The sequence below is a fragment of the Orbicella franksi genome, chromosome 3 (genome assembly GCF_964199315.1).
Source record: "Orbicella franksi chromosome 3, jaOrbFran1.1, whole genome shotgun sequence".
Lineage (NCBI taxonomy): Eukaryota > Metazoa > Cnidaria > Anthozoa > Scleractinia > Merulinidae > Orbicella > Orbicella franksi.
The window spans coordinates 18,479,256-18,499,682 of record NC_138147.1 but is presented as its reverse complement, the minus strand read 5'-3'; the positions used below and the strand labels follow the sequence as shown (position 1 = coordinate 18,499,682).

Genomic DNA, 20,427 nt, shown 5'->3' with positions numbered 1-20,427 from the left:
AATGAAGTAACGTTTGAAACGATGAAGCCAGTTTTCATCCATCAGGTCAGTCAATTTGCAGCTTCAAGTTGGTGTTCAAATTAGTCGAGTGTTTCACTTGCCTTTCGACGTCGTAAAACACTTTGTTAGACTTAACCGTCTTTTGTTTTCTTCCAGTGATATTGGTCACTGTTGGCAGTGGCAAGTGCAACACTAAGCCAATACGTGGCGGATCTGAGAAGAATGTCAATCCAACGCTCGGTAGGTACAATTTTACCTTTGACGCGAACTTCCACTACCAGATGAGCAAGAAGAACGCAAGGGGGTAGAAGAAAAATGGGGATGCTAAAGCGACTGAGAGAGGCAGTATTTAAACACCACTGTGACAAGAGAATATAAAAGGAAAGGGGTTGCTTATTGTAGCTTTTAGGGTTAAAAACGTGATTTTGGTACCTCGTAGGGTGTCCAGCATCAAAATGTCCATAGCGTGAGCTTTTGCGGTACCCTTTAGGGTATTGAGCCGAAAAAATATGGCGGTAGATGATATGTTGTTTTAGAATTGGTACCTTTTAGGGATGAAAAAATTCCAAGCCACGCCCACAAAACAGGATCCTGCGGTTCTTTTCAAAAACTCTGACGGACACCACCGTCCTTTTTACAGAGGAGTCTCCCCATGAGTACCACTTCATTTCTTGGTATCTATAAATTATTTTTCTATTTTCCCACGAGTTGAACAAACCGACATTACCGGCTACTTAGCTCAAGTTAACAATACAGTATAAGCAACAGATAGGAAAAGGTGACTCGGCCTAGTGAAAAGAAGACCTGTATAGAGAAGCACAAAGAAAGAAAAAAAAAACAGAAAATACCAGCAAAAGGCTACTATTTATTGACAGAATTTATATATACTGGGGCAAGCCCATAGCTGTTAAAGAAAATCGTTACTATCTAAAATACCCTTGTGAATCCTTTTAAAATGGTGCGTAATAAAGCCCTAAATCATTTTTTTTTTTCTGATCGTATAATGTACAACAAGGGAATTACCACAGTCGTACTTTTTTTTGTTGAATTCAAAATCAGTTTTACCAATTCTAAGAAACGCGCGTGACTGAATTCGAAATAGAAGTACCAATTAACTCTCACTACGACATTCAGTTGTCAAGAAAAAAATCGTATTGTATTTAGTGCTCCGTTCTAAGTAACATGATGATGAAGTATAGACAATATTGTAAAGTCGGTGTGCTGAAACCAATCACATGCTGACACTTGTGGTTTTTAACTTTAACTAAACACTGAACCATAAACTGACAGTAGATATGTCATATAGATGATATCACACCATGCCCGCCTGTGCCGATGCCCTACAATCATTGTATATCTCATCAAAAAACTAACCAGAGTGTTTGATCTTAGTTTGCTAAATTACGAATCAAGTACATGAAAGACAAACAGAAAAGTCATATCTCACACATCCCTTGTATGAATTATTTGAGTTGCAAGGGGTACTACAAAATAAGAAAACCGGCGACAAAAAGCGAACCAGTTAGATGCCCCTATCACTTCTACACCGGGATGAACACTGGACGGCGCCATAGTAAATGATGGCAGAGGGAATCTTCCATATTATTATTACTTTATACATTGAATTAAATTAAATTAAATTAAATTAAATAATTACATAATTACATTACGGTCAAGCCCCTTGCTTTACTCGTGCGCACTAAATATCGACACTCGCACGATGCAGCAAATCACTATGTTCTATGTTCTACACTGTAATTTTAAGTTTCTCAGCCATAGCCTGAAGAAGTTTTCCTTGTGCTTCTACAGTGGCCTGGAGTTTCTGAAAGTTCTCTTTTTGTCTTTCATCTCGTATCTGTGTCATCTCCTGACACCAGTCCTCTGTGTCACTAGCACCAGATCCGCGATTCAGCAGCTTATCCATAAAATCCCAATCACTTAGATCATTACCAGCAAAGGCAACTCTTTGGAGGCAAAACCGGTTAAAATAATTAAGCCAAACAGGAATTAAAAGATTACCACATGAAGATTTCACAAAGGTCTTAGTGGAAATACAGGAATAAATGTTTTAATAGGGAAAAAATTATCCTTGTTAAAACATTAACTCTGTCCAGGCCTATAGGTAGGTAAGGTAAAATCTGCATACTAGCTAGCCAAGTGACCCATCAGGCCGGAGCTTATCCCGGTTTCTGTGGCATGAAGCGACTAGGGGTATTTCTACTCCCACTGGATAGGATGCTAGTCCATCGCAGGGTTACCCTCAGCATTAAAATTCGACGGTACCTATTTATACACCTGGTTGGAGAGGGGCACTGTGAGAGGAAAGTGTCTCGCCCAAGAACACAACACAATGTTCCCAGCCAGGGCTCGAACCCTGACCGCTCGATTTGGAGTCGAGTGCACCACCATGGCCAAAGCGCCTCCTTGTCCAGGCCTATAGCAGTGACAAATAATCCAAATCAAATTGAGCTGCATTTGATCAGTGAGATTGACAAGAGAGTTTCTCCCTGGACCGTTCATGATAATTATAAGTCAGCTGCGCATGCCGGCTTGAAATAGACACTAATCCTGGGGAAAAGAGCTTTTCCTCGTGACGTCAAGGCAACCGTGCATTTTGGGGCTCAAAAACAACGTCCGTATAGATCAAAGATTTTACCATGACGCCAAGACTATCTACCAAAGACCCAATTGAATATAGACGTTTGGCGGAAAGCCTCGATACAATGTTGAAATATCGAACGTAGGCTATAATTTAACTGTGATTCAATAATTGAAAACAAAAGGCTGTTCAGATAGATAAAACAAAATAAAATATGATGAGAAATAAAATGATATCAATCGGCGAAGTAATAGGCGTCATTCTGCAATTCAGAAGCGATTTACTCAGAAATCGGGTAGTCGTGACAATCCAACTTAATACTTAATTTACTAGTTGCCTCAGAGAAAATCATGAAAGTATTAGCCAAACTTAGATTAAATAAATACGTACCTTTTGAGGAAACTATTTTGATTCGGTTTTATTTCCAGAGAACTCTTGTATATGCGTCGTAGAATAAACTTTGGGTAAGATTTCAAGATGTGGTCAACGAGTAATACTTGGTCTATCAAAGCTCGCAGACTTGCTGTCTTCCTGATGGCCTCGATGTCACCAACTGCCAGACCAACCTAGAATCATTTTGTAAAGCACCCAAGTTAATAACACGACAGTTTTGAATTGATAATAAGTCGTATTTACTCGACTGGTCGATGCCATCATGGGCTTTCCCGTCGACGTCCAAACGTCCTCGGATCCTCTCGGCGATAGAGATCAGCGGCCATTTATTTCAACAATTCAATACTCGGAATCTAATGCAGTTGTGTATTTGATCTAAAAAAGCAGGTAATCTTTAAAAATGATACAAAATTTATATTCATTATCCAGCTAAGGCTGATGTGGCTTCCTCTCTTAATTAAGTACTCTAACTTCTCATTAACTGACCCAATTTGACAGTACTGAGTCATATTAGTACCTTCTCTTGGTTTTTTTTTTCTTTTAAGATGTTTTCAAAAGGTCGAGCTTTTGTAAGCAACGATAAAAGAAATTGGTCTGGATTTGTCATCAGGGCGTTGGAGTTAATATGTCGGTGTTAATCATATCCTTTTTCAGATTCTTTAACTTCTTTCATTTATTTTCATTTCCCAAAATTGATCGGGCTGGGGCCGGGGGGGGGGGCACTTCCTATAATGGCCTCTACGGGGACTTCCTTTTTGGCGATTTATTTATAATACGGGCCAGTTGTGAAAGTATGTGAAAGAAGTACCTTTTCAATTATAGGTATAAGAAAGGGACACCTATTTCTGCCAAAATGGTACCCAAAAGGGTGGGGGGTTTGACCTTAAGGCGGAGCTTTCCCCGTATAGGAATTTGTAGAGTATCCCCTCCCTCCCACCCCCTCCCTGGCTTAGCGGCCGGTTTCATATGTTTATTTGATTTCAAAATATGCTATGCCGATCCCTAGATATGCATTTACTCGTCCTTAGCAAGAAATGCACGTACCAACAAGTTGACAAGCACTACAGACACCATGACGACGAATACAAAAAACAGACAGAACGTGAGTGCTGGCAGAGGAACATACGGGACATCTGTTCCTGGTACTGTGAAGTTGTTCACAACGTTCTCCACCAGTACGCCCGTGTAATCCAATTCACCAACCATCATCATATGAATCTTTGCTAAAGCCAACCAGAAACTTGTGAAATTTCCCTACGAGGAAAAGTTTCATTGATTGTTTGAAACAAGCACAGTCTAAAAATAAAAATCCTAGAAATAGCACCATCCCAATGACCTGGGATGTTCGTATTTTTAAGATGGATCCCAGCAATAAAAGAAAGATTTTGGGTATTAAACTATAATTCAGTTTTATATAAATAACAGAGAAGAGAGAAGAAAGAGATGGTTGTACATCAAACACAAAAGACCGTGTTTGACCACATTTCCAAACACTGAGAAGAGAGTTAAAAATACGAAACGTAACGGAGTATTTTTGACGATTTTCGGGGTGTTTGGAAAGTGGTCAAACATGGTCTTGAGTGTTTGATATATCTTCTCTATTGAAACTAATATAAAGGAGAAAACGGAGATATAAAATCTTAAAAATCTATGCTAACTAAGATTGTATATCCAAACACCGTCACAGTCATGATTACCTTTGTTTAAACTTGATGAATAATTAATGAGTTTGAAAAGTACTAAGAAAATTCTACTTCTTTACAACGGAGAGTTTCTGCAGCATGCAATCAACTATAGAACAGATTGGTAAACAGTTTTTATCCAAGCTCACCTGCTCCTGGAGTAGAATATAAAACGCCAAGGAGAAGCCCGTTAGGCCAATAACAAAGGTAGACATCACTTTGAGGAGAGTGAAAAGCACTTCGACGTACATTGTCACATACAAGCCAAACCCACCGAAAATACGAAGAGACATCGTAAAATTGATGTAACACAGAAGTAAGCCTACAACTCCAGCGGTCCATTGCGTTTTCATGCTGTACAAATCTGTTTCAAACATGTAAGGAGAGATGAAAATCCACACCGTTACAAACATAGCTAAATCTAACCAGTTTGTATAATCCTTGAAGTACGATAATCGAAGCCACGTCAGTTGAGTTACTTCCTTCATAAGTTGTATGACCAAAAATACAGTTAATACATAAGGGACTATCTTCACAAAGGTTGATTTGCCTTTTTCCTCCATGATCGTGGTTGTTTCAGAAGAATTGAATGAGAACTCAACTTTCTCCCTTTCTTTGGCCACAAGCAAAGAGAACAAAACGACGAAAACTGCAAATGCTATGGTATTGACGATGTTGACGAACTTCCCCAAAATCATCCACTTCCAACGTAACAACACTTGCGTAACTTTGTGGTTTAGCAACTTTTCCCGTCGATGTATCGCCATAGTCGCGGGACCGAAGTACTTTAAGCGCTCGGTGTTCTCATCCGGATCCAAATGAATGAAGTTAAATGTGACAGAAAAATCTTCGTGCGACGGGGGGAGGGGACTGTAGCTAATACACTGATCAAGAACAATCTCTGCGACATCAGGAAGTTTTTCTATTAATTTTTGCATAGGATACACTCCGTGACTAGACTTGAGCACTTCTTCCCACCTAAGAGAGATACAGCAACTATTCAGTTTCAGTGTGGTGGATTAGAACCAACAATGAAAACAATGTAAGCGAGATAATCAATATAAACATAAATCATTTGGCATACACCGAATGCAAATATGGCGGATCACTCGGACGGCCCGGGACTAGTAGCGTGGAAGCGAGGCTAGTCAGTCCTCGATCATGACCGCAGCTTTTCCCTGCTTGTTTTGATCGTCACAGATGGCTGCGTGTTCTTTGACAGAGGACGATATTCCCGGCGCTTCACTAGCTGGAAGAGAATCAGCGAGTTTAAAAAACGAAGAACTACGTTTTTGGTTAAAATGCCGTGGCGATTCATTGAAGGGTTTGAAGACAAAGGCGTTATTAGTGAAAAGGTAAGGCAACATTTCGTGTCATTCTCAGTTTGCAGATTCCGCACATGTTGAGTTCGCATCTGGCTTCGATGCAAAATTTTTCGAAACTTAAAGCGATCATTTTTTTTAACAAAGGGTTGAGGAGTATATAAAGACTGGCCATGATCAGAACATTGTCGATCCAGACAAGAATCGGATCTATACGAAAAGAAAAGAACGCAACGAGGCGACGAGCAAAGATGTTGATGCGAGTGTATCCGGTGAATCACAACCGAAGTATCCATCAGATGGCTGGTCCACCGACCTTACTAAAATGCCTTTCTTCACTCGCGCAGAAGTGAATCAACATATTTCGAAGTCAGGGAAAAACATTGGCTCCAAGACACACTCTGTTCCAACGAGTGTTAGAAAAGCTACCACGTTTCTTGAAGACGAATACTTGAAAGAAATTTTGGCAGCAAGTGATGGGAGCTATTTTTATTTCAAGTCACTATGTCACCACAGTTTTAGAAAGAATGACCCGCCTCATAACTTAAAAGTAGCTCTGTGTATTGTAAGCGGAAAGGTAAAACATGCATACTGTACCTGTGTTGCTGGTGCTGTTGGTTTTTGTAACCATGTGTTAGCCTTGATGATGAAAGTCTGCAAGTTCACATTGTATGAATGCAAGAGTGTAAGTGACTTAGACAATGAGGGTGACATGCAACCAAAACAAGCTTGCACATCTATGTTGCAGCAGTGGCATCGAAAGGGTAGGGGGGACACCATAGTTTCACAACCAGCTATGGAGGTTGTTGTTCTCAAAACACATCAAGACTTAGACAGATCTTCATCAAGAGAATCTGGGGTGAGGTGCTTATTATATGAAGCTAGGACACTCCAAAGTATTAAAAGTCAAAGAGCAGATGAGCAGAAGTTGTGTGAAAGGTTGAAAAAGGAAAATCCAAAAATGGCATTGGCACAAATAATGGAACCTTCTCCTGAAAGTTCACAGTTGCTAGAAACCAAATTTGGTAAAAGCCCTCAAGGTTCCCATGCAAGTTATCAGCTGTCCACAACAGAGGATAATTTCAAAGTGTACTGTAACATTTCTCATGTACCTAGGGTTGACCCAGGCCACACACACAATGTCTCAATTAATTCTTATCCAAGATTCCCACTCAATACAGCAACAGAGGAGTTTGCTGTACCTGATGAATTGGCAGCAATTGAGAAAGCCTTACTGGAAAAGCTTAGTGTTGATGAAGAGAAAATCAATGACATTGAGACCAAAACAAGGGGGCAGTCTAATTGTGAAGAGTGGAAGCAGGAAAGAAAATTCAGATTTACAGCATCAAACTTTGGCTTAATCAGTGCAAGGAAAAGGCATCATGAGAATTTTGTGAACAGCCTGCTACACCCCAAGCCCTTTACATCACGGTACACTAACCATGGTATTAAGTATGAACCAGTTGCCCTGGAGCAGTACCAAAAATACATGCATTCCATTCGTCGGCCCATAAAAGTCCTGAAGTCAGGTCTAGTGGTGAGCCTAGATGCACCCTATTTGGGTGCTTCACCTGATGGCAAAGTCATTGACATTGGCTGTTCATTCCCCTTCGGCCTTTCAGAGGTCAAGTGTCCTGAAACAAAATTTCTGGTCACACCCCTGGATGCTTGTTCTGATAGCACTTTTTTTCTTGAAAATGTAAATGGTGAACCGAAACTAAAGCGGAATCACAAGTACTATACCCAAGTGCAGGGACTGATGGGAGTTACTGGTGCTAGATGGTGTGACTTTGTTGTTTATACAAGTAAGGGCATGAGCATTGAACGTATTCCTTTTGATGAGGAATATTGGAACACCTTAAAAGGAACATTAAAGTCATATTATTTTACTCATTTTCTTTCCAAGGCAGCAAGGGAGCCTTGAATAATTTATTCTTGGTAAATTCAATCAATAAGCTGAGACATATTCAAAAATAATGACATGGCAATATAAACATTTGGGCATTGAAGATATCTCCATTTTTTTAGTTGTGTTCATGAAAGTGGAAGTGACTACCTAACTAAGACTTGATCGAGTTGTCAAAAAATGTTTTGATCCTATCTACATGAATAATTTTCACTCAGGCAAAAAAACATAGCATCTAAATAATGATGCAAACAAATGAAGACTGATTTAATACTATAAAATTTAAGAAAACTCACATAAGATTACTGTTGTTGTTGTATTTTGTGAATTTTAGAAAATAATTATTACAATAATATTGAAACTGTCATTATGTTCAAATTTGTAAATTCTCTCCTCTAGTTGTCAAAAATGTTAAGTGTAGTTCCATAAAATATTCATACAAATCCATGGAGGGGATTTTGTCTTCAGAACCCACACTCCTCTGGAAATTTCAGTTACATTTTTGTTCTTTGAGAACCACCCACCCCCCAGGAATTTCTAATCCCTTCTTTGGGGGTGTATGGATATTTTCTGGAACTACACATTAGAAATGTATTGAGAATTTGTCCCTTAAAGTGCCTATAACACCAAAAAAATTTTTGCGCTTAATTAAATCTCTGTACGGAATTGGGAAAAATGTCGCAAAAATTTTTTAATTCGGTTCAAACCGCGATTTTTTATGATTTTTTAAAGATCGGAAAAATGGCACTTTTTCAAAACACGACCGAGTCACAGAGTCACTGAAAAGGGTCTGGGTATAGCGAAACTTGTGACGTCATTCCAGGCCATTGATCGCTTTCTTGTTTGGAACCGCGTTTGCTTCGCTTCGGAAGGTCAGAAATCTTGAAAATGCCAGATAAATGCGTTGTTTTCGGCTGTAATAATAAGCCAAGTAAGGCAGAAGGTATTTCGCTTCATCCCATACCTTTTGAAGGGGCTGATGAACCGCAGAAGCGAAAAAGAAGAAAGCAATGGGTTGACTTCGTAAAATCTAAGCGTGCTCATTGGGAGCCCACGAAGTACTCGGCAGTGTGCTCAAAGCATTTCCGAGAAGAGGACTACGAAGTAATGTTCCCTGGATTGACAAACGTCAATATGCAAAGAAGACTACGGAAAGATGAAATTGGCATTTGTGTTTGCCCGACGATCCAAGCGCCTTGTGTTTCGGGCGGAAGTAAACCAGAAAGCAAGCGAGCTGAGAGAAAGGTGAGAAATGCACATGTATTTTCATTAAAATGAGCAGCTTTCCCGCGGCATCTCGTTGTTAACATGTTTCTTTCACGTACTCAATTTGTATTTGCAAAAGTTTTGATGGTCTTTAAGAGTGCATTCCTTTGAAATATTTCGCTTTGTCTTTCTGCATTCCTCGTCTGCCGTCGGCTCATTCGCATAGGCATCTGGTTCATCATCTGAGGTTTCGTGTTCGCTCGGGTTTGATGAACCCTCGACTTCTAAGTCGTACTCGACCTCGACCTCTGCGGCCTCAGAGTCCGAGCTAGAGTCATAGCTAGAATCGCTGGACGACATTATAAGTACGTTTGAATATTCAAACTTTTGTTGAGTCAAATAAAAGTTCTTTTGACGAAAAACTAACCCTCAGTACTCTATCCCACACACAAAACAACGTGAGAGTTTATACTGGAGCGACGCTGGCAATGGCCTGGAATGACGTCACTAGTCCCATTCTCCCAAATGCTCGGTCGTGCTCTTAACAGCGCCAACTTTAAAAATTCGTAAAAAATTCGGGTTTTAACCGAATTCAAAAATTTTTGCGACATTTTTCCCAATTCCATACAGAGATTTGATTAGGCGAAAAAAATGTTTTGGGGTTATAGGCACTTTAACCCTGTGGGTTAATAGAATAAAAAGAAAAAGCTTATTTTAACCCATCTTATGTGGCTGTAGATTGAAAGCACTAATCAATGATAACAAAATGTTGTTCTTTTGACATACAATATGTCACACTGAACAGCCACCAGTTCTCAATGTTTTGCTTAAGTGCGAGTAGATTAATGTAAATGATAAATTGGGGGGGGGGGGGGGGGACTCCCATATGAAACAGATGGAATACTTATTGAAAATTTTGAATGAAACCCCTAAGGAAAACTAATCTGGGACAGGCTCAAGCTTTTGTCAGTGACCCCTAAAAAACACCAAAAATAACTACACATTTTGATACAACCCCAAACAAGGCCTCAGCAGACATAAAAAATAGGTTCTCCATGAATGTCCTTAGCGAGACCCAAAAAGCACCCCTGTCTGTTTCATATCCTATGGCAGCCCCTCCCCCCCTGGAATGATACAAATTATTCCGAAATCAGTGGATCTTGTGTATTGCAAAGAAAGGCGGACACACTCCACATCTGGTTAACAACAGAAAATAAACTTAAAGGTATTTCTCCTTTCCAGATAAGGAAGTTCTTGATCTTGTTGATTGCTCTTTCGACATGGATTCTTAGCCCAGCAATTTGTTGTGTTCGTACAACATCTTCGGCAGACATTTGAGTGTTTGCCCCGAGGAAGGGTGGTATGTTCAGTTTTACTCCGAGTGGCAAAATGTCTGCAATTTGAAATCCTTTGTCGGCCATAACAGTGTCACCATTCTCAAATTTCTGTGACAAGAAGCCACTTCGAACAACAATTTCCCGGTCTGAGATGCTACCAGTGTACAGCTGGCTAATGAAGGTAATTGCGCCACTTGGGGCAATGCCCACTAGTCCTTTGAGCGTTACATGATTTTTATAAGAACTGAATAGCTCAGAATTGAGCAGTAAACTGCTAGGTATCTCACAGCGCACCTCCGTACAGTCTATGATGACTCTCGTAGTAGGAAATTTTTCTTTAAAATCAGCTGGCATGGTTGCCTGCACGATCTCCTCTGATGGCCAAATGCTTATCTGACCAAATTTCAAGTACATGTAGTTTATCCATGGTACAAAAACTCGGCTTACAGTAGACTGAGCCACACCATAAAGATGGGCCAAATGTTTTTCTGAGAACCCTCTTCTCAGACGACAAAGTACAATAAAAAATTCGTCTTGTGGCTTGAGCTTTCGGCGACGTCCTTTCTTTGCAGCCTGAACGTTGCCCTCATCGTCAGAGTCTGAATTATAAAAGTCTTCGGGGACATCTGTCACACTGCCTCTTGGGCGAATGTTTTCACAATTGTCTCCAGGATTCAGGTACTCAAAAATGGCCATAAAAGTCGCATAACTGGACATACCAGTGTAAAAAGAAATGTCTCCGTCCGTCGTGAAACGATCGACACAAAATAAACGTGAAGACATTTCCTTCTGTTGGCGTTCGAAGTCTGTCAATTTCTCATTCAATTCGGTGTTTTCACGACGAAGGTTGTTTATTTCACTTTCTAGTTCACCGATCTTTTCACTTTGTTCGTTGTTTTCACGACGAAGGTTGTTTATTTCACTTTCTGACTGCTTCAATTTCTCTTCTAGTTCACCGATCGTTTTAGTTTGTTCGGAGATTTGTCTTTCTAAATCCTGAGTTTCACATGTGTCAACCTCGAAGCTTGTACTTGGCTCAAAGGCGAACATCTCGACGGTTTCTTCGGTGAGCAGTTTTTTCTTCGCAGGCAGCGGTTGGCGTTCAGTCGGGGCCTTTCTTTTTTTTGGAGAAGGTCCTGACCAGTCAAATTTTGAAGGAATGCCACCTTCCTTGACATAAATCCGTCCGTTGATAGACTTCCTAAGATCTTCTGACTTGAAATGCAGCGAACAGACTTTCGTACGCTCTGTTATGACGAAACCCTTGCCTTCATCTCGACGGATCGCGTGTATCCACTGTTTTCTTAGCAAAGGCGCTTTAGGAAAGTTAAAAAAAGAAACGTTTTCTCCCGATAACGATGTATAACCTCTCTGATTGCAGTTGGGTACGCAGCGAAACGAAGGCATCGCGAAATGAATCCACAACATGCGTAGTCAAAACATTGCACCAAGGACTGACTAGCCTCGCTTCCACGCTACTAGTCCCGGGCCGTCCGAGTGATCCGCCATATTTGCATTCGGTGTATTTTGTCATAAGTTTAGCAAGGTGTTAATGGTGTTCGTGTTTCAACTTTCAGTTTCTAAATTAATCTTTAAAAAAATCTTTTTTTTTTATTTTTTCATCCACGTAATTGATCCTTGGCATTTAAAATTTGACGATTCGTTGACGATTTCACGTTAGAGGGGCATTGTGTTTGGTCAAAAAATGCTATAATTATGACTTTGTAACTTCGCTTCTACACGAAATGCTTCTGGAACACCAAAATGATGAACATATTCAGTGATTTGTTGAAGAGAGAGCAAATTGGAGTCAAGGCTGAATTGGTCATGCCGCGCACACAAAGCTTAAAATTATTACATTAATAACTGAGCTGGTCTCTGCTACAATCCAAGAGGCTCTTTGAGGTCTCCTCGCCCAAGTTTTTTCATTGTATGTTTCTATATATAATGTGGCAAATAAAAATGATGATGACGATGATGACGACGCCACGACGACAACGACAACGACGACGATGATAATGATGATGATGATGATAATGGTGATGATGATGATGACGATGATAATGATGATGATGATGTTGATGATGATGATGACGATGATGATGTTGATGACGATGATAATGATGATGATGACGATGATAATGATGATGATGACGATGATGATGATGGTGATGATGCTTTAAAGTCCACAGCATCCTGATCCAAGAGCTCGTTTGACATACTGACTTATATATTCAAGATACTCAAGCCATCATTATTAAAATAGGCAAAAGTACAGAAAGACACATATGTCATAAATAAGAATCAGGGGAAAGTTATTGGACTAAACTTTGCCACACCTTGAATATTGGGCAGTTCTTTCACAAGAAAAAAAACGGCGATATAGCATGTAAGATTACAGTGGGTAGTCTCATAGCGTACCTTTTATGTCTCAGGAGTGTCTTGGCCACCTCGCCCGCTTCCCATTCAATGGCGACATCTAGGCAAGTCATATTCCTTATGTTTCTGGCCGTGACGTCAGCCCCTCTGTCCAACAAGAACTTGAGAACATCTCGACGATTGTGCATGCAAGCTACGTGAAGTGGCGTGTTTTGACTGGAATCTTTATGTTCCAGTGTACTTGGTAAAAGACAGTCAAGCAGGATTTTTACGGTGTTTAGTGAGCCAGCCTTGACTGCCAAATGCAGGGCTGTGCAACCATTTCCATCCCCAAATGTCACGTCAGAGCCCTTTGAAATTAAGAACTCGCACGTTTTGCTGAAATTTAAAGAAACGAGACATGAAACCCACTGCATTTAACTTGTGACAAATTGTGTTTTAACGCAGACCACAAGTACTTTCTTTTAACTGATCAGAGCAATCACAATAAGCGTCATAGCCGGGAAACGGCTTATATTTTGTTTCACAAGAATCTCGCCATTGAGATTCGACTTAACAAATTGACATCAGTTTTTCAAGCGTCTGTCCTGTTATTGATCATGAATTTCGTCATAACATTGTCAAAGTAGCTGACTACTTTGACAATGTTATGACGAAATTCATTGTCAATAACAAGACATGCAGACGTATGAAAAACTGACGTCAATTTGTTTTTTACGATAACAAATTGTCAAATAGTCCTCTCTCGCTTGTTGCCGCGTCGCATAAATTATAAATTCATGTGTCTGTCGTCCGCTTATTGACAATGAAAGTCCGCCAATGAGCGCGTGCGAGTTTCTGCAGTTATCGTAAAAAGCACAACGGAGACGTAAGGAAGTACAACTAACACGTCTACATTCATCAAGTCATAGGTTTTGCAATGTTACCCGCTCAGAGACTTTCGGCGGGAAACAATACCATTGTCAGTTGTCATGTGACATCGAACCAGCCAATAAATGTGCGCGCTGTCATGCTAGCCCTATACAGCAAAGGATTTTACAAGCCAGTTAATGGCGTTTTATAGTTTGTACATGTTTAAAAAGACCTGTTGGTTAAAATGTTTGGGATATTCATAAAGTTACCCACGTGTGTTTGTTGCTGGCAGCCAAATGAAGAGCTGTGAGTCCAAGTTCATCTCTGTCATTCAACATGTCTTTGCAACTAGAAAGAAGCTCCACGCACTCTAGTGCGCCATTTTCGGCTGCGATATGAAGAGGTGTCTTCTCGTTAACATCACGATCAATTTTGACATCGTGCTGTTTTCTCCACTGTATTAGAATTTCCAATATCTAAATGAAAGGGAACAGCAATAAATTCAGTATTTAAGTTTCATCACAGAGATGAGAGTTAAAAATTAACGCTCGAGTAGCAAGGTGGTTTTCACTAACTTTGAAGTGGTTGTGATTAATTACTTAATAATACGACGTCGAGCTATGCAATCCAAACCTTACACTAAGAGGATAATTTGGAAAGACAATTTCAATCCATTTGGCTAGATTTCTCCCTTAATTCCCTAAGAGAATACTGTGAATCTGCAATTTAAAGCAACCAAATAATTATTTGTTATCAAAGTACATTCAGTGCAACGGTAGACCTTTAAATGTAGGGGTTTGTTATGAAAAGGTTCATTTAGCGTTATAAACCTTTCCTTGCACGTTTTTGTTTCATGTATACTTGCAGGCTGTCAAATATATCATGGGATGCTACAAATTCATATCGATTGAAAATGCTTTATTCGTTTCTCATAAACGCATTGTGAGATCGAATACAATCAGGGTATATATTAATACCACACGGTGCAGCCTGACAAAGAAAAAATATAACTAAATTTATACCTCTGAATTTTCCAGTCCAGCTGCCAAGTGAAACACGCTCCTTAGGTCTTTATCCTTTGATAGTATTAACATTTGATCTGTGTCTCTTTCCAGGAGCATTTTCACCATTTCTGCCCTCTTGTACTTAATAGCCAAATGAAGACAACTATTCAATGAAGAGTCTGTTGCTGTTATATCAGCTCCGTGGTCCAATAAAATCTTCGCACTTTGGCTTCCTCCCAGAGTCACTGCCATCAGGAATGGCGTCATAGCCAACATGTCCTTGGCTTCCGGATCAGCTCCATTCTCCAAAAGAAGCTCGACTATTCGATTGTGATTGAACGCTGCAGCACTGAGGAAAGTATATTTCTCGAATCAAATTCAGCAAAAAACACCTTGTTTGGATATGAAGGCTCAACTTAGATATAATCGTTATGCAAAACGTATGTAACCAAAGTGTTTCATTTAAACCACTAACACACCCTTTCTTGATATTAAAACAAATCAACAATATTATTATTTGGACCCAAAAACCTGGCTCAAAGAACTTTAGTAATTATGATGAGTTATATATCAAGGTCGTAACTATTTTCCAGTACCGAAATGTTTGAATAAAACAAAAATAAGACGAGTCCGACGATGGTTATCATTGTTGAAATTAAGTTTCAATTGGTTTATTACAATGGGTCACGATTATTTCAGAGTCACAGCCATAATTTCTGACTGTTTCATACTCCACTCTCTGCTGAGTCATCAATTAAAACTGATTTGAAGCAAAACATGAAAGTAATGAAACAGCAGGGATTTATGATTCTACCTGTGCAATGGAGTTCTTAGGCTCCCATCCCTTAAATCAATGACAGCTTCATACAAGATCAGAAGCTGGACCGACGTCTCATTACCATATTTAGCTGCTAAATGAAGAGGCGACGAACAACCCAGCAAGTCGACTACATCCCGGTCCGCTTCGTGACGTAAAAGCACGTCCACCACTCCTGTGTGACCTCTAAAGCAGGCGTAGTGAAGGGCTGTCTTACCTTCGTTGTCTTTTTCATTGACAAATTCGGCCACAGAAAATTGCCCTTTTGAAGCTTGAAAGAAATGGTTCAGTATCAGTTTATTGCGTGACTAAAGTTTGGCCAATTTAATTGTCAATTAATACACCATTTTGCTACTGATAGCTCCAGTCCCTTGTGGGAGCAAAATTTAATCTATTTAATAAATCGATGATTTAAATGAATTGGCCGAGTGATCACTTCTTGCCCCCACAAGGGAATGGAACTAGGAAATATTTGCATCAGTAAAATGGCTTATTTCGAACGGGAATGGCCAAAGAAAGCTGTGGATAAAAGAGCCAAATTCCTCCTTCTTTCATTTATAGAGAGTTAACATAAACCACGAACAGGACAGTAACGTTGTCAGAACGTCACCAAACAAAAGGTTTCACTAATGAGTAGGACCAATGGCTATGCAGATGGCCATGGATTGGTACTGGATTTCTTAGCCGTCCTCCGCAAAAAAAAGCAATGAAAAAGACCAAAGTCTGCTTTTCCTGGGGAACGTGAGCCACAACAGCCAGTCACCAATATTTATATTTGATGCTGAACGCTTTCTTTTTACGTTAGGCATACAAATTATGATTATGTCACTGAACAGATCCAGAGATACGCGAAATTCTTGATCTTCTGTATTACATTTAAATTCCAAAGACATCTTTATGCTGACTCAACGAGTCAAAAACAGAACTGAGACGAAAGCATGGCAAGACACATGTCCAAACATCATAAACTAAACCCTAAGAAAACAAACTATTACCTGTTTCAATAAGAAACTTGCAAATGTTCTCGTTCCCCTACCAGGCTGCAAAGTGGAGTGGAGTATGCTGCCCTGACTTCGTTACCACGTCCGCACCATTTGCTAAAAACAATTCGCATGTTTCTCGATTTCCACTCAAACAGGCCAAATGAAATGGCGAAGCCCTTTTGTCCTTTACTGCCGTTGGCATTAACCTGGGATCTCTAAAGAGAAGCCTGCATATCTCCGTAAAGCCTCTTCGTGCCGCTGAGTGAAGTGGTGTTAAATGGTTCTCCCCTTCTATAAGTGGATCTGCTCCTCTCTCAAGCAGACGTTTAACAATCTCGGCTCTTTCGAACCTATAAAACATATCGACCATTATCGAGAATACATGTAGTACTATATTTTGTTCTTGTTGCCAATGCGTTCGGGTTAAGATGTGGGAAGTGACCCTTCCTCTAGGCCATGAAGCTGACAGCGTGTCTCTGGCTGTTCTTTGGGTGACATGGAAAAAAACACGGACCACGGCATACGTAAAATTAAATGCTAAATAGAAGATGCAACAACAGGAGAGAACTACCAATACATCGAACATAGATTTATACTTGTTCATCGTTATAACCCCTGCCTATGACCCCCCTTACCACCACCACCACCACCCCCCCCCCACCTCGGGGGAGGGGGATTATGGAGAAAGTGAAGTTATTGTAAACTAAATACTTTTTTTTATCAAACCTAAGATTGTGAACAGGGCCAACTCAGTAAGCGTCGTTCAATAAATTAATTAAAGGCTAGCTTAAACATAAAAGGGAATGTTAAGGATAGTTTATCGTTGTGACGTAGGGGTGAAATTTTTGCTATTCTTTGCTAGTATTGATTGAGACAAGTGCACATACCTAACAGCAGCATGAAGCGGTGTTAATCCACTCTTGCCTAAAAGATTGATGTCCGCACCGTTATCCAGCAGAGCAACCACTGTAGCGACATCACCAGCACGGACAGCTCGATGAAGGGCAGACAACCCTTCACCGTCTATATCGTTCATCTTTTCCATACCTATAAAGCTTTCGTTAGAAAATTTCCTCAAACCATTTTCGATGGGCTTGAATGCTTGAATTTCCTTTCCCGGTAGAGGCGCTGGACTGACATTTCGTGATCCTTTGGCGCTTCCCGGATTGGTGATGAGTTCTAGATATTCACTATCGATCAGTGGTTCAACTTTGGACAGAGATAAGGTACTACTCACTATGCCTCTAGACGCTAAGCCTGGGCTATCTGAAGAAATAAATCAGTTATAATGACACGTCAATTAAAAAAATTGTTATACTGATCATGGATGTTCTTAAACGTCATTGATCTTGGGTAACAGAGACCTGAGGACAAGACTTTTGTCTTAAACAGCTCATTTATTATTATGATAATGATGATGATGATGATGATGATGATGGCACAAACCGAAAATACTTATTGTAAATAGTTTTGTACCTTAAATAATCATCACGTAAAGTTTTATTGAAGAATTTGAATGAGCTCAATAAAGAATTATTATTATACTCTTATTTTATTACTATTATTTTTATTATTATTGTTATAACTTTGTTTTTATTATATTTAAAAACGTACGTACTGTAAACTAGAAAACATGGTCCATTACATACTACCTGACTCTACTTTACAGTTAACCAGAAAACTTGAACAGTTTTGCCCAAAACGTTTACACGCATTTCTCAAAATTGCGAAATTTCCCTTTTCAGTGTCGTAAGCCAAAACAACGCGCCGCAACTAATAATAGCCTGCTGTACATGTTGTATTTTGTAAACTCATTTTACGCATGATATTTTCGTCGACAATTAACACTTAATGACTGGTCCCTTGGGGAACAGTGGATTTTGTTTCCCGAGAATCTCAATGATTTCCGAGACGAAGTCGGGGGAAACATTGAGATTCGAGGGAAACAAAATTCACTGTTCCCCAAGGGACCAGTTATTAATTAAGTAATTTGTTGTATAGCAAAACAACTGGGTCAAACCAGTGAAAAACTCATAATCACTTTATTGACAAATGACGTGCAACAGCGGTCAACATTTCGCGGGTAACGGTGACTTGTTTCCCGTTTGACGTCATAGTTTTCGCAACTTGCCCGCTCTTGGCACTTGGTGAGAAACAGTTTCATTGTTAGATGTTATGTGACCATGAACTAGCCAATGAATGGGCGCGCTGTAGTGGGAAAAACGCCAGCTATATAACAACGCAAAATGTTCATGTCTTAAAAAACACCTCACCCACTGACACCATAGTTGATAGAGGGGACTGGTTATAAAGTCCGGCAAACATCAAAAGAACAAACAAAGATGGCAAGATTTATGTTGGAACGTCCATGACCGTGCACGATCTTTCGTTTTGCGTTCATACACTACGCATAAATTACTTAAACCAACACGTTTCTATTGGTTAGTTCCTCAGCACGGAGTAAACAAGTATTGTGTTTTGCGCACGGTCAAGGCCAAAAAAGCGAACAAAAACATACAACAAAGAACTTTATCGGGTTTCATGACCATTCCCCTCTATTAGATATGCTGACACGATACTCTACGAAAACATTTCACGAAATGCAAGGGTAAAAGGATTTCCTTTTCCGATCTGTCCGTGAACTATTAAAACATTGGACAATGTAAACTTTCTCTGTCTGTGACCCGACATCACATTTCCGATTAGGACAGCGATTAGGTCATCATGGTAAAGCTATCAATATCAAACTGAAGCAACCGGAGATTGCTACATTTCAGTTCGACTTTCAAATTACCAAAAATGAATTTTAAGAAATTCCACGCCTGTACATACAATAAAACCACTTACTTACAAAAGACCTTAATAAAATTTCATAAACAAAAGCTTAACTATAATTAATGATCAAAAACACCAACGTCATGGTCGTTCTACATTTAAATTCTATTCACGCAATTTTCCTAACCGAGTTCTTGCTATAGAATTGTTACTCGTGCCACTTCAAAACTCTCAGTTGTTTAAACCACGGTCATGGCAAAACCATTTCAATTAAATAAGGGGTTTGATAAACTATATGATGCGCTTTTTATTCATATTTAAGCTCATAACAAGCTTACAAAGAACCGTTGATGCAAAGTAAACTGTCGATAAATCGGTCACGGTGGCTTTTATATTCGTCATTCTGTCTGCCTATAGGTGTTCTTGCCAATTCTCTCAACCAATGTCATTAGTTTTCAGAAGGTCTACACCTGCCACAATACGCCTTGTTATCCTTAACCTTGATTTAGAGTTGGGCTAATTAAATAAAATTTTAAGTCCAAATCACCGATATCATGTTTTAACCTCAAGTACGCTACGTTCATCTTGTGAATCCACACTATCCTCCACAAAGCCGACTCTCGTTGAACAACAAGTCCTTTTAGTTTATCAGCTTAAAAACAAACGTCGACAACGCAGTGTCTAATACAACAACAACTAGCTTTAAACGACGTAAAGCACTGAAGGATAGTCGTATCTGTGTCCTATTTACCATAAACTGAACCTAAAACGTAATAGTCGTAATCGAAACTAATAACTAAGCGAAAGAAAACCGTCAAACCTGATCCATTGCTGGCGCCAATAGAACGATACGTCGACTTTTGAGTGCTCATGGCGACGATCTCAACTACGTGATCATGTCGTGGGTGATATGTAATATTCGTTCGGCATTTGCTGATTAGCGTGACACAGAACATTCTAATTTAAATTACCGTCAGATGATGCTAATTCGGTGAAGTCGGGAATTAATCGTGTAACTATTAATTACTCTGATATTGGGTGAGACAAGCATGATTAAAAACGTCACTCTTGACTGTCCTCTTCTCTTTTTTTAATAATAATTCAGCCAGATTACAGCCAGATTATTACAGTAATGAGGTTATTGCATCTGATAAAAACTTCTGGAAATCCAA

General features: G+C 39.7%; 2 protein-coding genes and 1 pseudogene across 3 annotated transcripts; 1 reads left to right on the top strand and 2 right to left on the bottom strand.

Moving 5' to 3' along the window:
* Positions 1 to 876: 876 nt before the first annotated feature.
* On the bottom strand, positions 877 to 20,333 carry LOC145482573 (uncharacterized; annotated as a pseudogene). Its single transcript, XR_014048780.1, has 11 exons — positions 20,076 to 20,333; positions 17,368 to 17,746; positions 16,493 to 16,830; positions 15,495 to 15,768; positions 14,699 to 15,029; positions 13,950 to 14,152; positions 12,867 to 13,202; positions 4,824 to 5,652; positions 4,037 to 4,246; positions 2,990 to 3,165; positions 877 to 1,964 (listed from the first exon to the last, which is right to left on the bottom strand). The product of XR_014048780.1 is annotated as an uncharacterized LOC145482573 (transcript).
* Positions 5,759 to 8,495, top strand: LOC145482594 (uncharacterized). The gene is made up of 2 exons (XM_081461197.1): positions 5,759 to 6,029; positions 6,144 to 8,495. Exons 1-2 carry the CDS (start codon positions 5,875 to 5,877, stop codon positions 7,918 to 7,920), a joined length of 1,932 nt encoding a protein of 643 aa, XP_081317323.1. The 5' UTR covers positions 5,759 to 5,874; the 3' UTR covers positions 7,921 to 8,495.
* LOC145482601 (uncharacterized) lies at positions 9,976 to 11,966 on the bottom strand. The gene has a single exon (XM_081461206.1). It carries the CDS (start codon positions 11,871 to 11,873, stop codon positions 10,248 to 10,250), a length of 1,626 nt encoding a protein of 541 aa, XP_081317332.1. The 5' UTR covers positions 11,874 to 11,966; the 3' UTR covers positions 9,976 to 10,247.
* Positions 20,334 to 20,427: the final 94 nt, after the last annotated feature.